The 20,174-nt window shown below is 40.3% G+C and overlaps 3 protein-coding genes across 3 annotated transcripts in view; 2 read left to right on the forward strand and 1 right to left on the reverse strand.

The window, feature by feature from the left end:
* The window catches only part of MMP26 (matrix metallopeptidase 26), a 280,854-nt gene that overhangs the window by 79,603 nt on the left and 181,077 nt on the right, over nucleotides 1–20,174 (forward strand). The gene's annotated exons all lie outside the window — the stretch shown is intronic.
* On the forward strand, nucleotides 1,000–2,913 carry LOC134731161 (olfactory receptor 51F1-like). The gene has a single exon (XM_063607948.1). The coding sequence runs from the start codon at nucleotides 2,003–2,005 to the stop codon at nucleotides 2,885–2,887; it is 885 nt and encodes a 294-aa protein (XP_063464018.1). The 5' UTR covers nucleotides 1,000–2,002; the 3' UTR covers nucleotides 2,888–2,913.
* Nucleotides 18,667–19,614, reverse strand: LOC100975568 (olfactory receptor 52R1). The gene has a single exon (XM_003804645.2). The coding sequence runs from the start codon at nucleotides 19,612–19,614 to the stop codon at nucleotides 18,667–18,669; it is 948 nt and encodes a 315-aa protein (XP_003804693.1).

Genomic DNA, 20,174 nt, shown 5'->3' on the forward strand with positions numbered 1-20,174 from the left:
TAATTTGTCATGGAAATTCTGGGAAACTAACATAGGCACATAGCATTATTCTTTAAAAATGTTTACTAATAAATGACACATAATAATTGTACATATTTACTGAGTACAATGTTATGTTTCAATGCATGTGTACATAGTATAATGATCAAATTGGGCTATTGTAAATGTGTTGCATATTTCAAGATGGCGGAAAGAGAAGATTTTGAATGTTTTCACAAAACATCAATTTTGCCAGAGTCACAGGCCCATCCAGATTCAAGGGGAGGCAACATAGACTTCATTTCTTGATAGACAGGTGTCAATGTTGCTTGTAAGAAATGCATGTGGGTTGATATATACTGGTGTGACCATCTCTGCAAAATACAGTCTGCTACCCTCAGGCCTCTAGTAAGATAACCAACCATCCCAGTTTGCCCAAGACTGTCACTGAAAGTCTCACATTCCAAGAAACCCTTCAGTTCTGGGAAAGAGCAGACAGTTGATCACTGTACTAGCCATAATTTGCATTGTTAACAAATTAAAAAATGTATTTATCCTCTCTCTTAAGTACTCCATGTCTCATCTTATTATATCAGCTTGAAGTTCAAGATCTTGTCCCCTAATTCATATTTAGGTATAGATGAGACTCTGTAGTTAAAGTTCCTTGAACACAGATAATTAATGACTATTCCTTTTGATATGTATACTTACTGTCCGAGACTCATTAGCTACAAGGTAACTCAGTAGATAAATTAACAGTATTTTGTACCATCCTCTAGGTTTAGTGGGTATTTCTCATGCCTACTAGATTATTTCTTTCTCATAATTGACTTTACTTACATGACTTTTCAAATTCTTAGCTATTGTACATTATTTCATTATTTTCGTAACTATCATTACAAATCCTAATTCACTATACATAAAAACCTTCAGCCCAAATATTTTTCCTTTCAAATTCTGCAAATAGAATGCAGCTTTTAACAAACAGCCTCATGAGGTGATAAATGACTGAAGCAGGAGATAACTATAATTAAGCACCAGATAGAGTTCTCTAAACCTCACTAAAAATTGCAAGACCATACCCTACTCCTCTGGGATATGTTTTTGCTATGTTTTAGTATCCTCTACTGTCTAATAGATCTGTTCAGGGACATGTCTCCAGATCAGGGGCTCCATCTTATTGATTTTATTGGGGAGGCACTAGGGTTTTGCCTGAGGAAATCTTACTCAGATGACAATCCCTTGCCCAGTTGGCAAAACATGCTTTATTTATTTATTTTTTCTCAAAGTTCTCCCTTTTCTCCAATCTTGATGGACCTGGGGAAACTGAACAAGTCTCTATGGGGTTCAATATAAAGCCCTGACCTGTGGATTACTTGTAATTCCTCTCTCAGCCTGGGTGTGTGTGAAACTGCAGGACCCTGGAGTAGGTAAGGAGCTGCTGCAGATCCAGACTCCAGGGAAGAGGAGAGCTGAGACTCAGGCAAAAGGAAAGCAGATGGGGAGTTTTCCTCTTTCTGGATCTGATTCTAGTAGGAAGGACAGTTATCTGCACGAAGAGGAATAACTGCAACTCAGAATTTAATGCCAATCCTCCCTCCAAAATCTTGGAGACTTTGCCTGGTTCCCATCTCTGGCTCTCACAACTGATGAAAATGCAGTGAACTTCCTATGAGAGTAGGATGGGATCTATCAGCAATGTACCACAATCTCAGCTCTTTTTCCTCTTTCAGTTTACAGTGCAAGGTAGTAAGATCTGCTGATCCTTTTTTTTTTTTTTTTTTTTTTTTTTTACCAAAACTGTTGTGAGATAGGATGAGGTAGGATTATGAGTATGAGAAGTGCTTCAGGAGCCAAATGACTGATCAATGAGGGCTATTGTATTTTTCTCCCCTTAGGCTGGCTCCACAGATTTGGGAGAGAACATTCCCAACAATCTCTCAGGCACAGGTAGATTTGGAATTTAGTTCCCCTGCTCAGTATGGGTGCTCAATGAAGTCAGGTACTAACTGACCAGCTCACCATGCCACACCTCAGCAACACCACATCTGAGTTCCCAATCTTCCTCCTAACAGGCTTCCCTGGGCTGGAGGCCTTCCACATCTGGATCTCAATTCCCTTCTTCCTTCTGAGCACAGTTGCTCTCTTAGGGAACAGCATGATCCTATTGGTTGTTATTCTGGAGCCAAACCTCCATGAACCCATGTTCTGTTTTCTCTTCATGCTGTCTGCCGCTGACCTGGGGCTGACCCTCTCCACAATGCCCACGACCCTCAGTGTCCTCTGGTTCAGTGCACGTGAAATCATCCTCAATGCATGTATCATCCAGCTCTTTTTGCTCCACAGCTCTGGCTTTATGGAATCCTCAGTACTGATGGCCATGGCTTTTGACCGCTTTGTTGCCATTTGCAGACCCCTCAGATATGCTACCATCCTGACAGACTCCAGAATTCTAAAGATTGGTGTAGCAATAGTCCTAAGAACATTGATCAGCCTCTGTCCATCCCTCTTTCTCATTAAGAGACTGTCATTTTGCAAAGTCAATGTCCTTTCCCATTCTTACTGCTTCCACCCTGATGCGTTTAAAGTTGCATGTTCTGATTCAAGGATGAACAGCTATGGAGGCTTAGCTGTTCTCATTCTGGTCACCGGGGTTGGTACACCATGTGTTGTGCTTTCCTACATCCTGATAATCCACTCTGTACTAAACATCATCTCTTCAGAGGGACGGAGGCAGGCCTTCGACACTTGTGGATCTCACATTGGGGCAGTTGCAGTCTTCTACATTCCCTGGGTTGTTCTTTCAGTTGTCCACAGATTTTTCCACAAGGCTTCACCAATATGTCCACCCACTATTGTCCAACATCTATTTCCTTGGCCCCTCTCTGCTGAACCCCATCATATATAGTGTGAAGACTAAACAAATCCGCAGGGCTATCCTCAAACTCTTTCAAACAAAATCAAAAGAAATGTGATGGGGGGCTTTTCTTCCTGCTGGGGTCTACCTGATTCAATCATATTCTGTTGCATTTCTCTCCCATGCCAACCCGTATTTCTTCTCTAATAACAAAAAGAAGAACAGTAATGTTTACTGAGCACCCACTATCTTCAAGTTCTGCATTTGTCTCCTTTAAGTACATGCTTTCTTTTACTTAGCTTAAACCACAGTTCTTTGAAATGGATAACCATAATTTCAATTTGTGAATTAAGAAATTCAGGGACTAGAATATTGAATGATTAGTTTAAGATAAAAAATCTGGAATTTATATCCACAGCTATTGTCTCAAAATCCCCTGCTCTTCGTGGATATCATGCTGGTTCTAAGTATAGAAGATACAGTTAGTGCCATTGTTTGAGGATACATGGATATCCAGTTCTGCTCTCTCCCAGAATACTTAACAGGCACACAGCACATTGGAAAATTCCTGAAGAAGGGACACTATGACCCTATTCCTCTTCAATCTTCTGTATTCTTTCTGCTTTCTCAGAACAGCTGTGCTAACAGAGATTTTACTTCTGGGTATAATAGACTCTTAGGAGACATGTCACAAGCCATGAGCTCCCTCTGTGAATCTCACTGAGATTCCTCCACAGAGGGAGCTCATGGCCTGTGACATGAGAACCCTAGATTTGAGAGAATCGAGGGTTCTAGTTGCTGGCGTAGTGTGATGCTACCACATGCACAATTCACACATAAACAAGGAAAATGGCTTCTAAGAAGCAAAAGCTCAGTCACAGAAGCATTTTACCAGTAATGGCATTGCTTCTCAAATTTGCCTAATTTTCTATTTGTGACCTGGTAGATAACTGTACAGAAAAAAAATAGTATCTGCATAAGTATCCAAAGAAGCATTAATTTTTTTTAACATTTGATACAGTCAACTACAGAAACAGCAATTACAACACAGTTGGCATTGTCAAAAGAAAAGCAGAATAAATTCATCTTGAGCTTTAGAGGTGCCAGTTTGGGTTTAGGCATTTTGAAGGGTTAGGAAGATGAGAGCTAGGCTCAAAAACAGGGTATTTCCTCAGTATTCTCAATGTGATTTCATTCAATGAAATGAATGAACAGTGTTTTGGAGATGCTTTCTCACCTCAAGTAGACAATATATTCAATGTTGTCAGCATGTGTTGAATGGATGGATGGATGGAAGGATATACAAGGGGACCACAGCTATGATTATGTAGCTTTTGACCATGTCTCAGTTTTTGCCCTGGTATTACCTAACGCATGAGTTCCCAGCAAGCCTGCATGGTAGAGAATAAGAGCCTGATTCTCTCTTTGTGATTTTCCTCCACTTATCTATTTGTGGGTAAGTGAAAGTAAAGGATTGGTTTGGCTTTCTCTAAAACAGCTACTCACATCAGACATTTGACTAAGAAGTCTTGTTGAAAAATAGTAGCTTCTAATTTGAATGAGTGACATGTGGGGATGTTGAATATATGTAACTGAGGTTAGAGATTGTTGTGTTTCTCTGTGGCATTTTTGTATTGCAAAATTTTAAATCAAGATGAATTTCAGATTGATTGGTTTGATTTATGTTTCTAAAGCCTCTTCTCTTACATTTTATTGTAATTAAATTGCAAAATGCCTCATTCTCTATTTCTATCTGGAAAATAAAGTGATTTTGGGGTATCTGTTACTATATTCTTTAAATAGGAATCTCCAGAAGATGCCGGTAGCAGGTTCCTGACTATATTCCCATTTTTTTTGACAGGAATAGAGCTACACGTGCTAGGTTATCATGTATTTTACCAGTATACAAGTTGATTTCCTGAAGGTAAAGATATCTCCCCACCTTTTTTTTTTTTTTTTTTTGAGATGGAGTCTCGCTCTGTCACCAGGCTGGATTGCAGTAGCATGATCTCGGCTCACTGCAACCTCTGCCTCCTGGGTTCAAGTGATTCTCCTGCCTCAGCCTCCTGAGTAGCTGGGACTACAGGTGCCTGCCACCACGCCCAGCTAATTTTTTGTATTTTTGGTAGAGACGGGGTTTCACTGTGTTAGCCAGGATAGTGTCGATCTCCTGACCTTGTGATATGCCCGCCTCAGCCTCCTAAAGTGCTGGGAAGCACTTCACAGGCGTGAAGGATATCTCTTTTAAAGAAGAGGAATTCACACAGAATATGTTTACTTGGTTTAATAAAATATTTATGGAATATATATTAAGTAGCAGATGAAGGTTTAAAATAACAATATAGTTAAGAAGATTGCATGTATAACAAAAGACCTATTAAATATGTAACATTTGATATTTAAATAGATGGATGCATACATATTGAAAATTATAATACACAACTATATTTAAGAAGCAATTAGGCCAGGTACAGTAGCTCACGCCTGTAATCCCAGCACTTTGGGAGGCCAACGTGGGCCGATCACAAGGTCAGGAGATTGAGACCATCCTGGCTAACATAGTGAAACCCCGTCTCTACTAAAAATACAAAAAATTAGCCGGGTGTGGTGGCACGTGCCTATAATCCCAGCTACTCGGGAGGCTGAGGCAGGAGAATCTCTTAAACCTGGGAGGTGGAGGCTGCGGAGGCTGCAGTGAGCCAAGATTGCACCATTGCCATTGCGCTCCAGCCTGGGCAACAGAGTGAGACTCTGTCTCAAAAACAAACAAACAAAAAAAAGCAATTGTTAAATAGTTTCATTTCAGATTTTGAGGAAAAACTCAGCATATTTATGATGTTGCTGGTGTTTCTCCCATTTCACTCTGGGATTCAATTTTTTGACAGTAGGTCACACTTAGAAATGGGCCTCTCAGTCCCTCTTATTTGTTCCAGAAGAAGGTATGTAATTGCTATTTGGAGGAAGACATAAGTACTGGCAATTGTATGAGATCAAATCAGGTGATAGTTCTCTTCTCCAGAATGAGGGTGGTGTATGAGCAAAAATAGTAGGAAAGGGCCCAGGTAAGAACATGGTAAGTCAATCTGATGGTCTCGTCTTCTACACACCCTCTTCACTTCCACAAACGATCAATACACATGTTGCCTCCTGCCATAGGCTCTTAATGGCTCTCCATGAGTAGTGATTCACTTTTCTAGGTTAACCATGCCAATTCAATATTTCTTCATGCACACCATGCTTATTATGATGTTCATAGCTTAATAGTTCCTGACATTTAAAAATAAAGGTGCTAAGACCTTCAAATAATGTATCTCATAAGTGATATACATTCAGAACTTTGTATATAAACGTCTCTTACATTTCTAATTATATCTTAACTGCTACCTTTGAAGTACATTATGCTGCCTGAATAAACCTTATATTTAAAAAACCTAATATTCCAACATCCTGCTTGTTATATCGGTTATTCTCAATTGTTTCATCAATCAATAATCATTTCTTGAGCACCTACTGTGTGCCAAGCCCTGATAAATCTGAAGCGTACATAAATAAAAGAGGCCACAATTTGTGCTTTTAGAATCTGAGAATCTACCACAGGAGGCTAAATAGATTCAAATGCCTGCAATGCAGTCAAGTACAGTGGTTAATAGTTGCGGCTATGAACAGAAGTGGGACATAATATTCCAGGCTAGGCAGCTGGGCTCATTCTTTGAATTAATCCTTTAGATTCCGATAAGACTGCTGATTGACACCTTATCCAAGTCGGAGACCAATTTTTTTTCCTAGTAGAGGACTCTATAACCCATCATTTAAGAGAATTTTACTGACTTAGTTGTGCCCGAACCTTGATCTCTGTTGGAGTGTTGAGGTCTTGCCCTCATCTCTCCTGATCAAGCTCCCACTGTGTACCCTAGGTCTAGTGCAAAGCAGCTGCCTAATTTCTCTGTATTTTAGATCACTCTCTTGGGTCATTATATTGTTAATACTATCACAACAAATTGTTCCTGCCTTGTTACCTTTACCAGCTTTTGCTCTTACTGTTGCAATTTATTTTGTCTTATTTCTCTTGTGAGTTTCTTAAAAGTAGAGTTCTCCATTTCTCTATGGCTATAATTCTTAGAAAAGTGCAAGATGCAAAATAATATATAATGAATTGAGTATTTCAAAAAGTTTGGGCTCTAGGACTAGGTCCCCTGTGCTTGTGTCCAGTGTTGGGTTCCAGATTTCTTTTTTCTCAGATTCCTGCTTCCCAGAAGGAATCACTTCACCCTGAGTCCTTCCCAGCTTAACTTCTACCTCTGCTATCTGCTTGATGTTTTTCTAGCAATCACCCTATCTAATTGTTTAGGTTTTCTTTGGGTCTTTAGAAAAGCATAATGTGGTAGATTGTGAGATTTTATAGCCTGAGTTCAAATCCTGGATTTTACCTACTAGCTGTGTAGCCATGCTCAAATTAATTAATATATGCTTCATATTCCTCATCTTATCTGTACAATGGAGATAATAGCAACAATATAGAAGTGACAAGAGGGTTTAATAAGTTAGTATACTGATAACAATAATAACAGTCTATACTTAAAAAGTACAAGTGTTTGACTCAAAAAAAAAAAAGGATGTGCTCACACTAACACAAACTCACAGTTCAGTTCACAAAGACAGACACAACCTGAAAGAAAACACAAATAGCAAATAATGATAATTATGGAATTATTTCCTTCGGAGGCAACTTCTCTCTTAAGAAGGAAGAGTTTTTAATGGGCCGAAGTACAAAACACCCTATCGCCCTCCCTCCAGCCCCTAACAAACCCTTAGCAACATATTTAGGGAGAGAGATTTTTGACAAGAACCACCAGGTCACTAGAATGTCTAGTTTGATCATTTTAAGTGACTTTGAGAGTAAAGAGCCTTGTTTGTGGGTTATGCAGATTTTCTCTGTTGTCCTGAGGAAAGAATGAGAGAAGCAATATCCATTTTCACTGTCTTGGGTCAGAATAAGAGAACACACACCCCTCAGTAGAATGCACTACTTATCAATAGTACTTGGGTCATTAGAAAACACGAAAATCAGATAGAGAGTTAAAAATCAAAAACTGAAAACCAATCCTATTGTCTGGGTAGAACATGAATTTCTGTTATCACATACATGGCTTACAGTTGGGAAAACAGTGATCCTTTAGCTGCCTGAGGTTGGTCACAGGTCTTTAGGTGGACATACAGAGAAAAGAAGAAGGAGCGGGGATTATATGTGTTGTTGTTTATTCGTTGTATCAGAATTTACTGGATACTTGCTATGGCCAGCCAATTGATAGTTATTTTATATGTTTTATTTTATTATTGCTCTATAAAATGAGCATATTCTCTTATGTTTGTATCAGTAAAAACAAGCGACTAAAATTAGAGTGATTATCTCAAGTGAAACAAGACTTAAATAACAGATTTAAGTGACCTATCTTACTGATAATTAAACCCATGTGATTCCAATAACCCATTTGAATGGGCGGGTGTGTTTAGAAGCAGTATCTACAACAAGACTATTTGTATTCCTATTTTTACATAAATAATCTCATTTAATTTTATAATCACCCTTTGATGTAACTATAGTTCCAGGTATTATAAATAAATTGAGATGATGTCTCCCCTGTAATTTCATCGGATATTACCTCTAGTTCTTTACTGTGAGAACTCAGTCTCTGGTGCAAATCTCCTTGAGGAACACAGAAGCAACCAAACTCTTTGGTGTTTCTATTTTTTTTTGTATCAACTAAAACTTGTGGCTTTTACAAATTGATAAAAAATGAGAGACTTATAAATAAATTAATAGTTCAATGAATTTTGCTTGCTCTAATTAACGTAAATGAAGAGTCAAGGTAGTCTTAGGAAAATCCAGAATGTAGGATTATTCTACCTATTTTCCTAAGACATTCTATGTCTGTGTGGAATCATGATAAATTACACAGCATTTTAAAAACAGTACTTGAATAGGGAAGCATTACATTTTTCATGCCATAGTTTCCTGGATCCTTGCTCTTCAAGGGTTTACATCCTGAGAATTACTCACATAGATTATTTCATGAAATTTTCCTTAAATAAAATTTAATAACAGGTTGGGATGAATTTGGTTATTTATACGTCTTTGGTCCTTGATTAACAGGAATAAAGAAAATCAAGTTGGTGATTCTATGGCAGGAAATTTTCCCACAAAATCTCTGTACCATGTTTTCTTGGATATGCTTACTCTTTACCCCACAGGTGATGGTATTGAACATGGAAGGCACTAATGAGTAAAGGATGAGCAAGGAGATGGGAATCACTGTGAGTGTATGGTAGCAAAAGCAACAAGAGAAAAAGGAGTAGAATGCTGAGATGTGCAGGAACAGGGTGACACAAATGTGAAAGGCATATATGCTAAATACCTTGGGCAGAGATTCTCTGCAGGTAGCTACAGTACAGCCTGCAATGTCTGATGTCTGTGGTTCTAATGACAAATATATCAAATCCAACCACAGAAAAGGCCATAAGAGACCACAGGTACGGACTATATATGTGATGTCTGCACATACCAGATTCAGCATGACCACTTGCTCATAGTAGATCTAGGGCAAGATCTAGCTGAGGCAGAAGGGCATCTAGGAGAACATGAAGCAAAAGGGCTCGTTCACAGTACACTGTGTCATTGTGAGAAACACACTCACCTGTCCAAACCCAAAGAATAGACTCAGAGACAAGGAGAACAATAGATACGAGGCTTTTAATGGAGGTCTTGCAAGATCAGGTCTCTGGTGAGCAGGCATACCTGGTACAGTTACAACAAGCAATTTATCCCCTAGTATGCAAGTCCCCCACCTAGTTCCTCATAGGTTGAGTACTATGAGGTTATAATCTTCCTGGATGTTGCATATATTTCTTTTCTTGGTCTTTATTGGTCGTTGGGTTGGAGCTTTAGGTATTTTCTTTAGGGTCTTCTCACTGCATTTTGTTGCAGCTTATAATGCATTGCAATCATTGTCAGCTCAGGGACTCTTTAGGTATTTGACCTATGACCCAGGCGGTTAGGCAAACTGTTAGGAATAGATAAGGTGGGCTATTTTGCAAGCTAGTAAACTCTCATTCTAAGCTAAACCCTTTGGTTCGGGTGAGGGTAACCAAGCAGTCCCGACAAGCAGGTGCTGGCTATTAAAGCAGAGGCCTAGGGTATCCTGTTCTTCCATAGTTTGCAGGTCCAGGCCTATTCCAGGTACTTTGTCTTGAAAATAGATCACCATATATGTTATTTTCTGCATCATCACAACTGTTCTTGGCTTGACAGCCAAGAACGGTCAACACCCTGCAAAATGGCAGGGTGAGGTGGAAAGCAGATGAACACCTCTACTGTCCAGATGGGAACATCTCATGACCACCTCTGACCAACATGGGAGAGAGTATGGATGAATCAGACTAGCATGGTTCAGGCAGCTATAGAAGTTGAATTTATGGGCTTAGAACCAATAAAAGGATGATGTCTTAGGTTATGTGTAAGACCACCTCACTCATCAAACTTAGAAGCATCAGAAAGAAATATATGTGTTCCTAGAAGTAGTTAATGCAGGTCACATGAAAGAAGGGCAATATTAAATACAGCAGCCACAACAACAGCTGATAAAGCACAGGAAACGGATCCAGAATTGGGAAATCTGCCACCCTGGAAAGACACAAGAAGCAGGTGTGTGTTGCGTGGGGTGGGGGCTTTAGACCCCAATGGTGGTATCAGAGGAGGACTGCTGCCCTAACATTTGGGGGAGAAACCTATCCTCTGAAGAGACCAACCAAGTAATAAACACATATTATTTCAGAAAAGATTGGGAATTATGAGGGCCAAGTGATTAGAAAATTGTCTGAACAGGAAACTACTTATCATATGTAAATCAACACACATTTTTTACTCAATTAAACCTAACAAAATTGGGCTACATCCAGTTTCAATAATGTTTATCAATCACAAGCTGAAATTTATAGAATGAAGAATAAGCATTTCAAAGGTTAAATGTCCAAATGGAAATGAGTCACATTAAATACTACATTAAACATTAAACATAAGAACACTTGTCCTTTGTTTCCACATAAAAGTCAATTACATCTAAAAAAATTACTGTATTATGCCTGTGGGCAGGTCTAAACCTTCTTTTATTTTATGCACATGAAATTAAAATAAATTGGAAAAATCAAGAAGATGGTGGGAGAGGACGAAGGGGACAGGGAGAGAGAAAGAGAGAGAGAGGGAGAGAGAGAGAGAGAGAGAGAGAGAGACCTAACAATCAGCCACATTATTCTTACATTGTTTTCATTTCTTTATAGCATCCTAAAGATGGTTTTCATGATTCTGCCTCTTTGAACTGGGGCCAGTTCTATGCGTCAGAGTTTCCTTTTTTTCCCTTTGGAGCCCATTATTTTTTCCTAAGAGTTTCAACAGGACAAGTCGCCACTCTGAGTTTGCCCAGAATTCCTTAGTTAAAGCACAGGTGGGAGATGGCTATGTCACGTAACCTACAGCTGCAGTTCCTGGGAAAAGTAGAGCCTGTCTGTTGCTCTACAGCATCGCTTGTCTCAGAAGCAACTTGGCTGTTTCTTCTAGTTCTCTTATGGCTCATTGTCTTTGCCAATGCTGATTCCACTGCTTTAAATTTCCTTTCCGTGTTTATCAATCTAATGAATTAAAACTTCTCAATTTACAATACAGAATAAACATTACCTCTTTAGTGATATCGTTTCTGATCCTCAGATAGAATTGCCTTCTCATTTGTATCCTGTTCATGAAGTCAATATATTCCTTGAAGTACATGTATTGCATTTCTGTTCTTTTTTCAAGTCTATCTTTCCTGACTACATTGTGAGGACTAAGTCCAGTGGTTAGAGTCTGTCTTCACCATGCCCAACATAGCTGCATTCTGGATGTTTCAGGACACTGATCAATAAATCTTTCCTATCAAGTACCCCTTCCAAGAAGGAATTCATAAATATACAGACTTTTAATATACACATACTTTCTCTGTGTTGGGAAGTAGACAGGTCTGATAGGTGATTACTGTTTTACTCTGAGAAGAGAGGAAATAGAGACAAATTTGCCTGGGCAGGGAAGGGTGGGAATTTCTCCAGTCACACACTGAGGAAAGGCCTGAGCTGGGACTCCTGGGAGATGCCAGGTCTCCTGCTGCTGCTGCAGTGCTTCTCCTCCTTTGCTATACCTAAGGCAATCTCAGCCCTAATGTCCAGGAACCTTGGGAAAAGGATAACACCTCAGGGCTAACTTCTTCTGTAATTGCTCCTGGAAGCATTGCCATTGTCAATGAGTTCATAAACAACAATGCACTTCGGGCTCCTGTACTCACCTGCTCAGTGAGAGTGAGAGCTCCCAGAGAACCAATACAGTGACTTGCTCACTTTTTAAAATCCTATCTGAGATCTCTTTAGAACACAGCATTCATCATTCACATATTTATTCATGTAACAAATAAACTTGTCATATTTAACACTTCCCCTATTCCAGGCTGCTAAGTGCTGGGCATACAGCAATAAGAGTGATTTGGTGGCAGCTCTCAAAAAACTCATAATCAGTTGAGAAACAATTACAAAACATGACTGTTGAGGGTTAGTAAGACAGAAGACACATTGAAGCATTCAGTGAAGTTCCTGAAGAAATGAAAGAAAGAATGAATGAATTTTCATCCCATGTGTGTTTAATAAAACCAGCTTCATAAAGTTCTGTTGGTAACTCAAGCCACATCCCAGTTGGCCCACAGCCTATGTTACCACGTGTTAGGCTTCTCTATTCCTTTCCTGGAGCAACATTTACTCATTCATGAGTGGACTTTCCCTTCCTAATGTCTTGCCCACACCTTCCTGCTGCAGAGACTGTGCACTATGATTGCTCTGTTTCTGGTGGCAAGAGAACTCCTGCTGCAAATCTGGTTTAAACATCCACTGAGCCCTTTCTATTCAGTCAGGAAACCAATTAAAGTGGGGAGATACAGTGAGAAGGTATCCTTTCCCTAACCCCTCCCTGTAGGCCTTGATCCTCTTTTCAAAGCATGAGGTTTCAAATGGAGCTGGCACATTCAAGAAGCAGAAATTGGCCCAAATAAAATTTATTTTTTAATATTTCCCTTAGGTACAGTTTTGCACGACTCCAGGGATATCATTAATTTGGATTACAATGTGAGCATCTCCTTGGAATTATACATCTCCTTTAAAGTTTTTGAAAGACTTCTAGCTGATTTCTTAGAATTAATTCCTACCCAGGAGCTCTGATTTTTGCTTATTTGTTTGCTTGTTTTTCCCATTCTCTGCCACTATTATACTTTCTGAGTCAGAAATAATCCAAAAGGTGCTACTTATGTTATTTGGTTTCTGTTTCCTCATCTACAAAGTGGAATTGGATGATTACATTGACTTCACATGCTGAAATGCAGTGATGCATATTCTGCATATTGACCTGTGGGAAATATTAGGGCTGGCATCTGGAGGACTTCCCAAAACTAGAGAATTTCAAATCTCTTTCACAACGGCCCATACTTAAGATAGACATGTTGAGAACTGGAAACCAAAGACTGACAGTCCAGCTTCATCAGGGGTGGGGATAGGGTGAAGGGAAGAGACAAGCTCTGCAAAGTCTCTTTACACATCACCTGGACCTTTCTTTCCTTCTACCTCTGGCCTCAGAAGACAGAGCAGGATGAGCCAGTGACTTCAGGATTAGCAGACCAAGACTAAACTTCAAAATTTTTCATGTCAAGGTGGGACTACAGGACCTCACCCACCTTCAGCCTTCGGCTTTATCATCTTCCAGGGGAGGTCTAGACCACGGGTCTACCTACATGGCATAAATACACACAATACTCAAAATGCAAAGTATTGAAAGTTTATATTTTAGGTCTTTACTGACATGCCTCTACTCTCCATTGAACGGAAACCTACTGCTTTGCATGTACTTATTGAAGCCTGCACTATGCTAGGATTTGCTGAAATCTGAGGTAACTAAAGCACCATTTTTTCTCATGGTGTGCACAGCATGGAGGCTGACACACACCAGATCATTATGGCATAGAGGAGGAAGTGGGTATGATGAGAACAGAATGGAACAAATACTGTGGGAGCACAGAGATGGGTTCTAAGGAAGAGATGTGAACTTTTAGCTCTGTATTCCAGGCACTAAGCATTGCACTGGAGAAACAGTTATTGGTCAAAAATTGCTTGTTGATTTGAGTATGAAAAAATAACAACATTATGTTTGGCTCTGTGCAGAGTAGAAAATACTGATGAAGCTTTCCCCTTTTGGAAAGTACTCTAAAACGGAGCCCTGACATCACAGTTTGGTTCTAAGTCATGTTTGAAAACCACGAAAAGCTGATGTACAAGGAGCTGCCTTTAATACAGTTTTGTCTGGCCTTTTCTTAGTCACTGTGATTATAGATTTGTTTATTTGAGGGAAGAGAGGCACCGTGAGGTCTCTGCCTGCCTACAAATGGAAAATCGAGTCCCTCAGTCAACAAGCTCACTTGATAGCTTCTGTAAATGTTTATCTTGTTAGTCCATTGTTTTGCTTTAAGAAAATACCTGAGGCTTTAAGAAAATTACCTCAGGGTAATTTATAAAGAAAAGAGACTTAATTGGCTCAGGCTGAAGACTGTACAAGCATGGCACCAGCATCTTCTAGGCTTCTGGCAAGGCCTCAGGATGCTTGCAGTCATGGTGGAAGGCAAAGAGAGAGCTGGCACATCACATGGTAAGAATGGGAGCAGGAGAGAGAAGGGGGGAGTCTCAGTCTCTATTAAACAAGAAGATCTCACATGAAGTAACTGAAGGAGAACTCACTCATCACCAAGGCAATAGTGCTAAGCCATTCATGAGAGATCGACCCTCATGATACAATTACCTCCCACCAATGTTGGGGATCACATTTCAACATGAGATTTGGAGGGTACAAACATCCAAAATGTATCATTATGCCCTGGCACTTCAAATTTTATGTCCTTCTCACATTGCAAAATACAATCATCCTTTACCAATAGTCCCCCAAAGTCTTAACTCATTCCAGCAACAAGTCCAAAGTCCTAAGTCTCATCTGGGACTTATCTCCTTTCACCTATGAGCCTGTAAAATCCAAACAAGTTATTTACTTCCAGCATACAATGGTGGTACAGGCATTGGTTAAATATTCCCAATCCAAAAGGGAGAAATTGTCCAAAAGAAAGGGGCAATAAGTCCCACACAATTCTGAAATCCAGCAGGCAGACATTAAACCTTAAAGCTCCAAAATAATCACCCCTTACTCCATGTCCTTCATTTAGGGCATATACTGGTGCAACAAGTGGGCTCCTTGGGAGCTTGGGAAGTCCACCCCTGTAGCTTTGCAGGGTGTGGTCCCTGTGACTGCTCTCATGGATTGGAGTTGAGTACCTGTGGCTTTTCCAGGCTCAGGATGCAAGCTACTGTTGGCTCTACTATTGTGGGATCTGGAGGGCAGTGGCCCCCCTTCCACAGGTCCACTAGTCAGTGGCCCAGTGGGGACTGTGTGGACACTCTGACACCACATTTCCCTTCAGTGCTGGCTTACTAGAGTCTCTCTGTTAGTGTTCTTCCCCTGCAGCAGGCTTCTGCCTAGGCACTCAGGCTTTCCAGTACATCCCCTGAAATTTAGGGGGAAGCCTGCAAGCCTCCTTCATGCTTGCTTTCTGTGTGCCTGCAGACTTAACACCACATGGAAGCTGCCAAGGGTTACAGCTGGCACCCTCTAGAGTGGCAGCCCAAGCTGCACCTAGGGCCCTTTGAGCCATGGTTGTAGCTGGAGCAGTCAGGATGCAGGGAGCAGTGTCCCAAGGCTACACAGGGCAGTGGTCCCTAGGCCTGGCCCCCAAAACCATTTTTTTCTTCCTGGGCCTCTAGGCCTGTGGTGGGATGGACTATCTCAAAATACTCTGAAATGCCTTCAAGACCTTTTTTCCCATTGGCTTGGATATTAGCACTTGGCTTCTTTATAGTCATACTAATCTCTCTAGCAAGTGATTTCTCCAGAGCTTACTTGACTTCCTCTCCTGGAAATGCTCTTTCCTCTTCTATCACATTGCCAGATTGTGACTTTTCCAAATGTTTATGCTCTCCTTCCCTTTTAAATATAAGTTCCTACTTTAAGTCATTTATTTGCTCCTATATCTGATTGTAGCCTGCTAGATGCAGTGAGGCCATCTCTTGCATGGTTTGCTGCTTAGAAATTTTTTATTCCGGATACACTAAGTCATCCCTTTTAAGTTCAAACTTTCATAGGTCCCTAGGACATGGACACAATGCAGCCATGCTCTTTGCTCGGGTGCAACACAAATGACCTTAATTCCAGCTCCCAATAGCTTCCTCATTTCCATCTGAGAACTCATCAGCCTGGATTTTACTGTCCATATTTCTTCACTTCACTTCAAGTTCATGTGGACTTAGTTCATTTCTTCACTTCAAGTTCATATGAACTTCACTGCCCATATTTCTATCAGCATTTTGGTCACAATTATTTAACCAGTCTCTGAGAAGTTCCAAACTTTCCCTTGTCTTCCTGTCTTCTTCTGAGTTCTCTGAACTCTTCTAACCTCTGCCCATTACCCAGTTCCAAAGCAGCTTCCACATTTTCAGGTGTCTTTACAGCAACTACCCTACACTTGGTACAAATTTCCTCTGTTAGTCCATTGCATCACGATAAAGAAATATCTGAGGCTGGGTTATTTATAAAGAAAAGTTTAATTAGGTCCCAGTTTTGCAGGCTGCACAAGCATGGGTGCCAGCTTGTTTTTGGTGAGGCCTCAGAAAGTGTGCAATCATGGCAGAAGACAAAGGAGGAGCTGGTACATCACATGGCAGGAGTGGGAATGAGAGAGAGAAGGGGGAGGGGGAGGCCCCGGACTTTTTATTTATTTATTTATTTATTTATTTATTTATTTATTTAAGATGGAGTTTCACTCTTGTTGCCCATGCTGGAGTGCAGTGGCATGATCTCTGCTCACCGCAACCTCCGCTTCCCCAGTTCAAGCGATTCTCCTGCCTCAGCCTCCTAAGTAGCTGGGACTACAGGCGTGCACCACCATGTCCAGCTAATTTTGTATTTTTAGTTGAGACCAGGTTTCACCATGTTGTCTAGGATGGTCTTGATCTCTTGACCTCGTGATCCACCTGCCTCGGCTCCTGAAGTGCTGGGATTACAGGTGTGAACCACCGAGCCCAGTTAGGACTCTTTTAAATAACCGGATCTCGCATGATCTAACTGAGAAAGAACTCACTCATCACCAAGGAGATAGTGCTAAGCCATTCATGAAGGATCTGTCCCCATGATCCAATCCCTCCCACTAGGCCCCACCTCCAACACTGGGAATCACATTTCAACAGATTTGGAGGGGAGCCAGGTCCAAATCATATCAACTACAGGCACATTTGAGTTAGTCATATGCTTTATATTTTGGACATAAGGATTCTTCATGTTATAATGAAGTTAGTCATCTATTTTCATTGGTTCAGAATATTTAAGTTTACTTACAATCATGATAGAGTAATACAGCTTAACTAATTAATGTCTATATTTGGGCTGGAATTGCAGGTATTCATTGTTTTGATTTTGGGTGGAAATCATGCAAATTAGATGTTCTGTTTGTCAGTTTCTTTTGTTCCCTATTCTATCCCCACCTTTTGGCAGAATGCTAGGTGAAGAGTAATTGCTCAATGTATTACTTGAATAGAAATTTAAAATGTTACAAATATTTTATTTTTCATTAAAAAAGTGACGGGAGGACAATTTGCTATCTGTATAACAAATTTATCTTATCTGACAATATCCTTTACAATTTTAATTCTGTAGGGTGATAAAAGAAGTCCTTGGGACTGAGAGGTATGGTATTGTATTCAATTTTGGAGAAATGAGATAAAAATGGACCTGGACCTGCAAAAGCCATCTTGTGATAAGTACTAGGTGAACATCACACTGTATCACATAAATATGTAAAATCATTTTGTATTAATTAAAACATAATTAAATTAAATTTAAAAATACACTAAAGTATAAAAATATAATGAAAATGCCATAAGCATCACTACTCCAAGCAGCTATTTTTTATCATTTGGATATATTTCCTGAATTCCTTTCTTTACGTATGTATTCCAGTTTAGAATTGGCATCAAGCCTTATGGGCGATAGTTTTTCTTTTCAATTTAAGATTATATCTTGCTTATTTGTCAAATTTTCAGATAGTCCTTCCAAATAAAATAGTTAAATGGCACCTGATATTCAACTGAGTATTGCTTCATCTGTAATCTTATAGGACAATATTTGAATCATTTTATATTTTGTTTTTATAAGGCATGATTTTATTCATGTCTTTGTACATATGCACTTTATTTTTATAAACATATTCTCAGATGAAGAAATATATGTACTTTTAAATTATTTGATGTAAATTTCTAAATTTCTTTTAAGCAAAGTGTACCTACTTCTACTGACAGTGTAAAAACAACTTTTTTACCTTAATCATCTGTGGGAGATGACACTCTTTTAAAATATTCACTGATTTAATAGGTAAAACTACTTTTATTGTTTCCATGTGATGATGAATATGTAGTCAACAAAGTTGTTCTTATCCATCACATCTCTCAGGTATCTCTTCTCTAGGTACCCTGAAAATTGTTTCTCTTGCCTCTAGAGGGTTGCTTACCTCTGAGCCAGTTATTTACAGAGCTGACTTAGTGATAATAAGTAATAGCCTGTCAAATGTTCTTTAATGTCCCCACATTAGTGGGGCAATGTAAGTGATGGGGATACACTGACCCTTTGCTCAGGGGATGTTTCCACAACATCCTTGGATAACCCTGTGCCCGATCTGTTTGGTTCTAACTCCATAAATGATGGGGTTGAGCATGGGAGGTATCAGTAGATAGAGATTAGCAAACAGGATGTGTACAACTCGGGGCACATCATGGCCAAAGCAGTAGGTGAGGAAAGAAAAAAGGGCTGGGATATAAAGAGCCAAGATGACACAGATATGGGAGGCACGTGTGCTAAAAGCTTTGAGGCGGGCTTCACCTGAGGGCAACTGAAGCACAGCTCTCAAAATCATCACGTATGACATACCAATGACAATCATATCAAAGCCAGCCACAGAGAAGGCCACAAAGAGCCCATACCCACGACTTATGCTTGTATCAGCACACACCAACTTCAGCACAGCCATGTGCTCACAGTATGACTGGGGAATGGCTTGGTGTTGGCAGAAGGGCATCCTAGACACCATGAAGCAGAAGGGGCTCACCCACAGCAGCCCTCTCAGCATCACGATGGTCCCCAGTTTTATCACGACCGATGGGGTCAGGATGCTAGAGTGTCGGAGTGGGAAGCAGATAGCCACGTAGCAGTCCAGGGCCATAGCCATGAGCACCCCAGACTCCACAGAAGAAAAGGCATGGATGAAGAACACCTGGATGAGGCAGACATGGTACTGAATCTCATGAGCATGAAACCAGAATATGGCCAACATCTTAGGTTGAGTGGAGGAGGAGAGGACCAGGTCAGTGATGGCCAGCATGGCCAGAAAGAGGTACATGGGCTCATGCAGGGTGTGGTCAATTCTGATTACATGGAGGAGAGTGATATTTCCAACAACAGCCACAGCATATGTGGCACAGAACGGAAAGGCAATCCAAAACTGGAAACTCTCCAGGCCTGGGATTCCAAGCAGGATGAAGGACACAGGATGAGAAGAGCTGTTCCCTGAAGCCAGCACCATGGACTGGTTAATATGGTCTCTGTTGGGAACGCAATCTACTCTCTGCAGATGATAACAATCAAAACAAGTGTTATTATTATATACAAGGCTTTTGGATGGGACTATTGGATACCAGGGTGATTGGGTTTGATTATAAACTAGAACAATTTCAACTGTTTTAATAAATAATATGTTGCAACATGACATGATGTTACTGTTGTTTTTCGTACTTATGTCATTCAAAATGGGGTAGAACGTACTAGTTGCATGTGTAACTGTTTTTTAAGAATCAATATTTTTCTTGACCAGGTGTGGTGGCTTACACCTATAATCCTAGCACTTTGGGAGGCTGAGGCAGGCGGATTGCTTGAGGTCAGGAGTTCAAGACCAGCCTGGCTGACATGGTGGAACCCCTTTTCTACTAAAAATATATTAAAAAAAAAAAAAACCCATTAGCCAGGCATGGTAGAGCACGCCTATAGTCCCAGCTACTCAGGAGGCTGAGGAAGGAAAATCGCTTGAACCCAGGAGTTGGACGTTGCAGTGAGCTGAGATCACACCACTGCACTCCAGCCTGGGTG

This window comes from Pan paniscus, chromosome 9, assembly GCF_029289425.2.
Source record: "Pan paniscus chromosome 9, NHGRI_mPanPan1-v2.0_pri, whole genome shotgun sequence".
Lineage (NCBI taxonomy): Eukaryota > Metazoa > Chordata > Mammalia > Primates > Hominidae > Pan > Pan paniscus.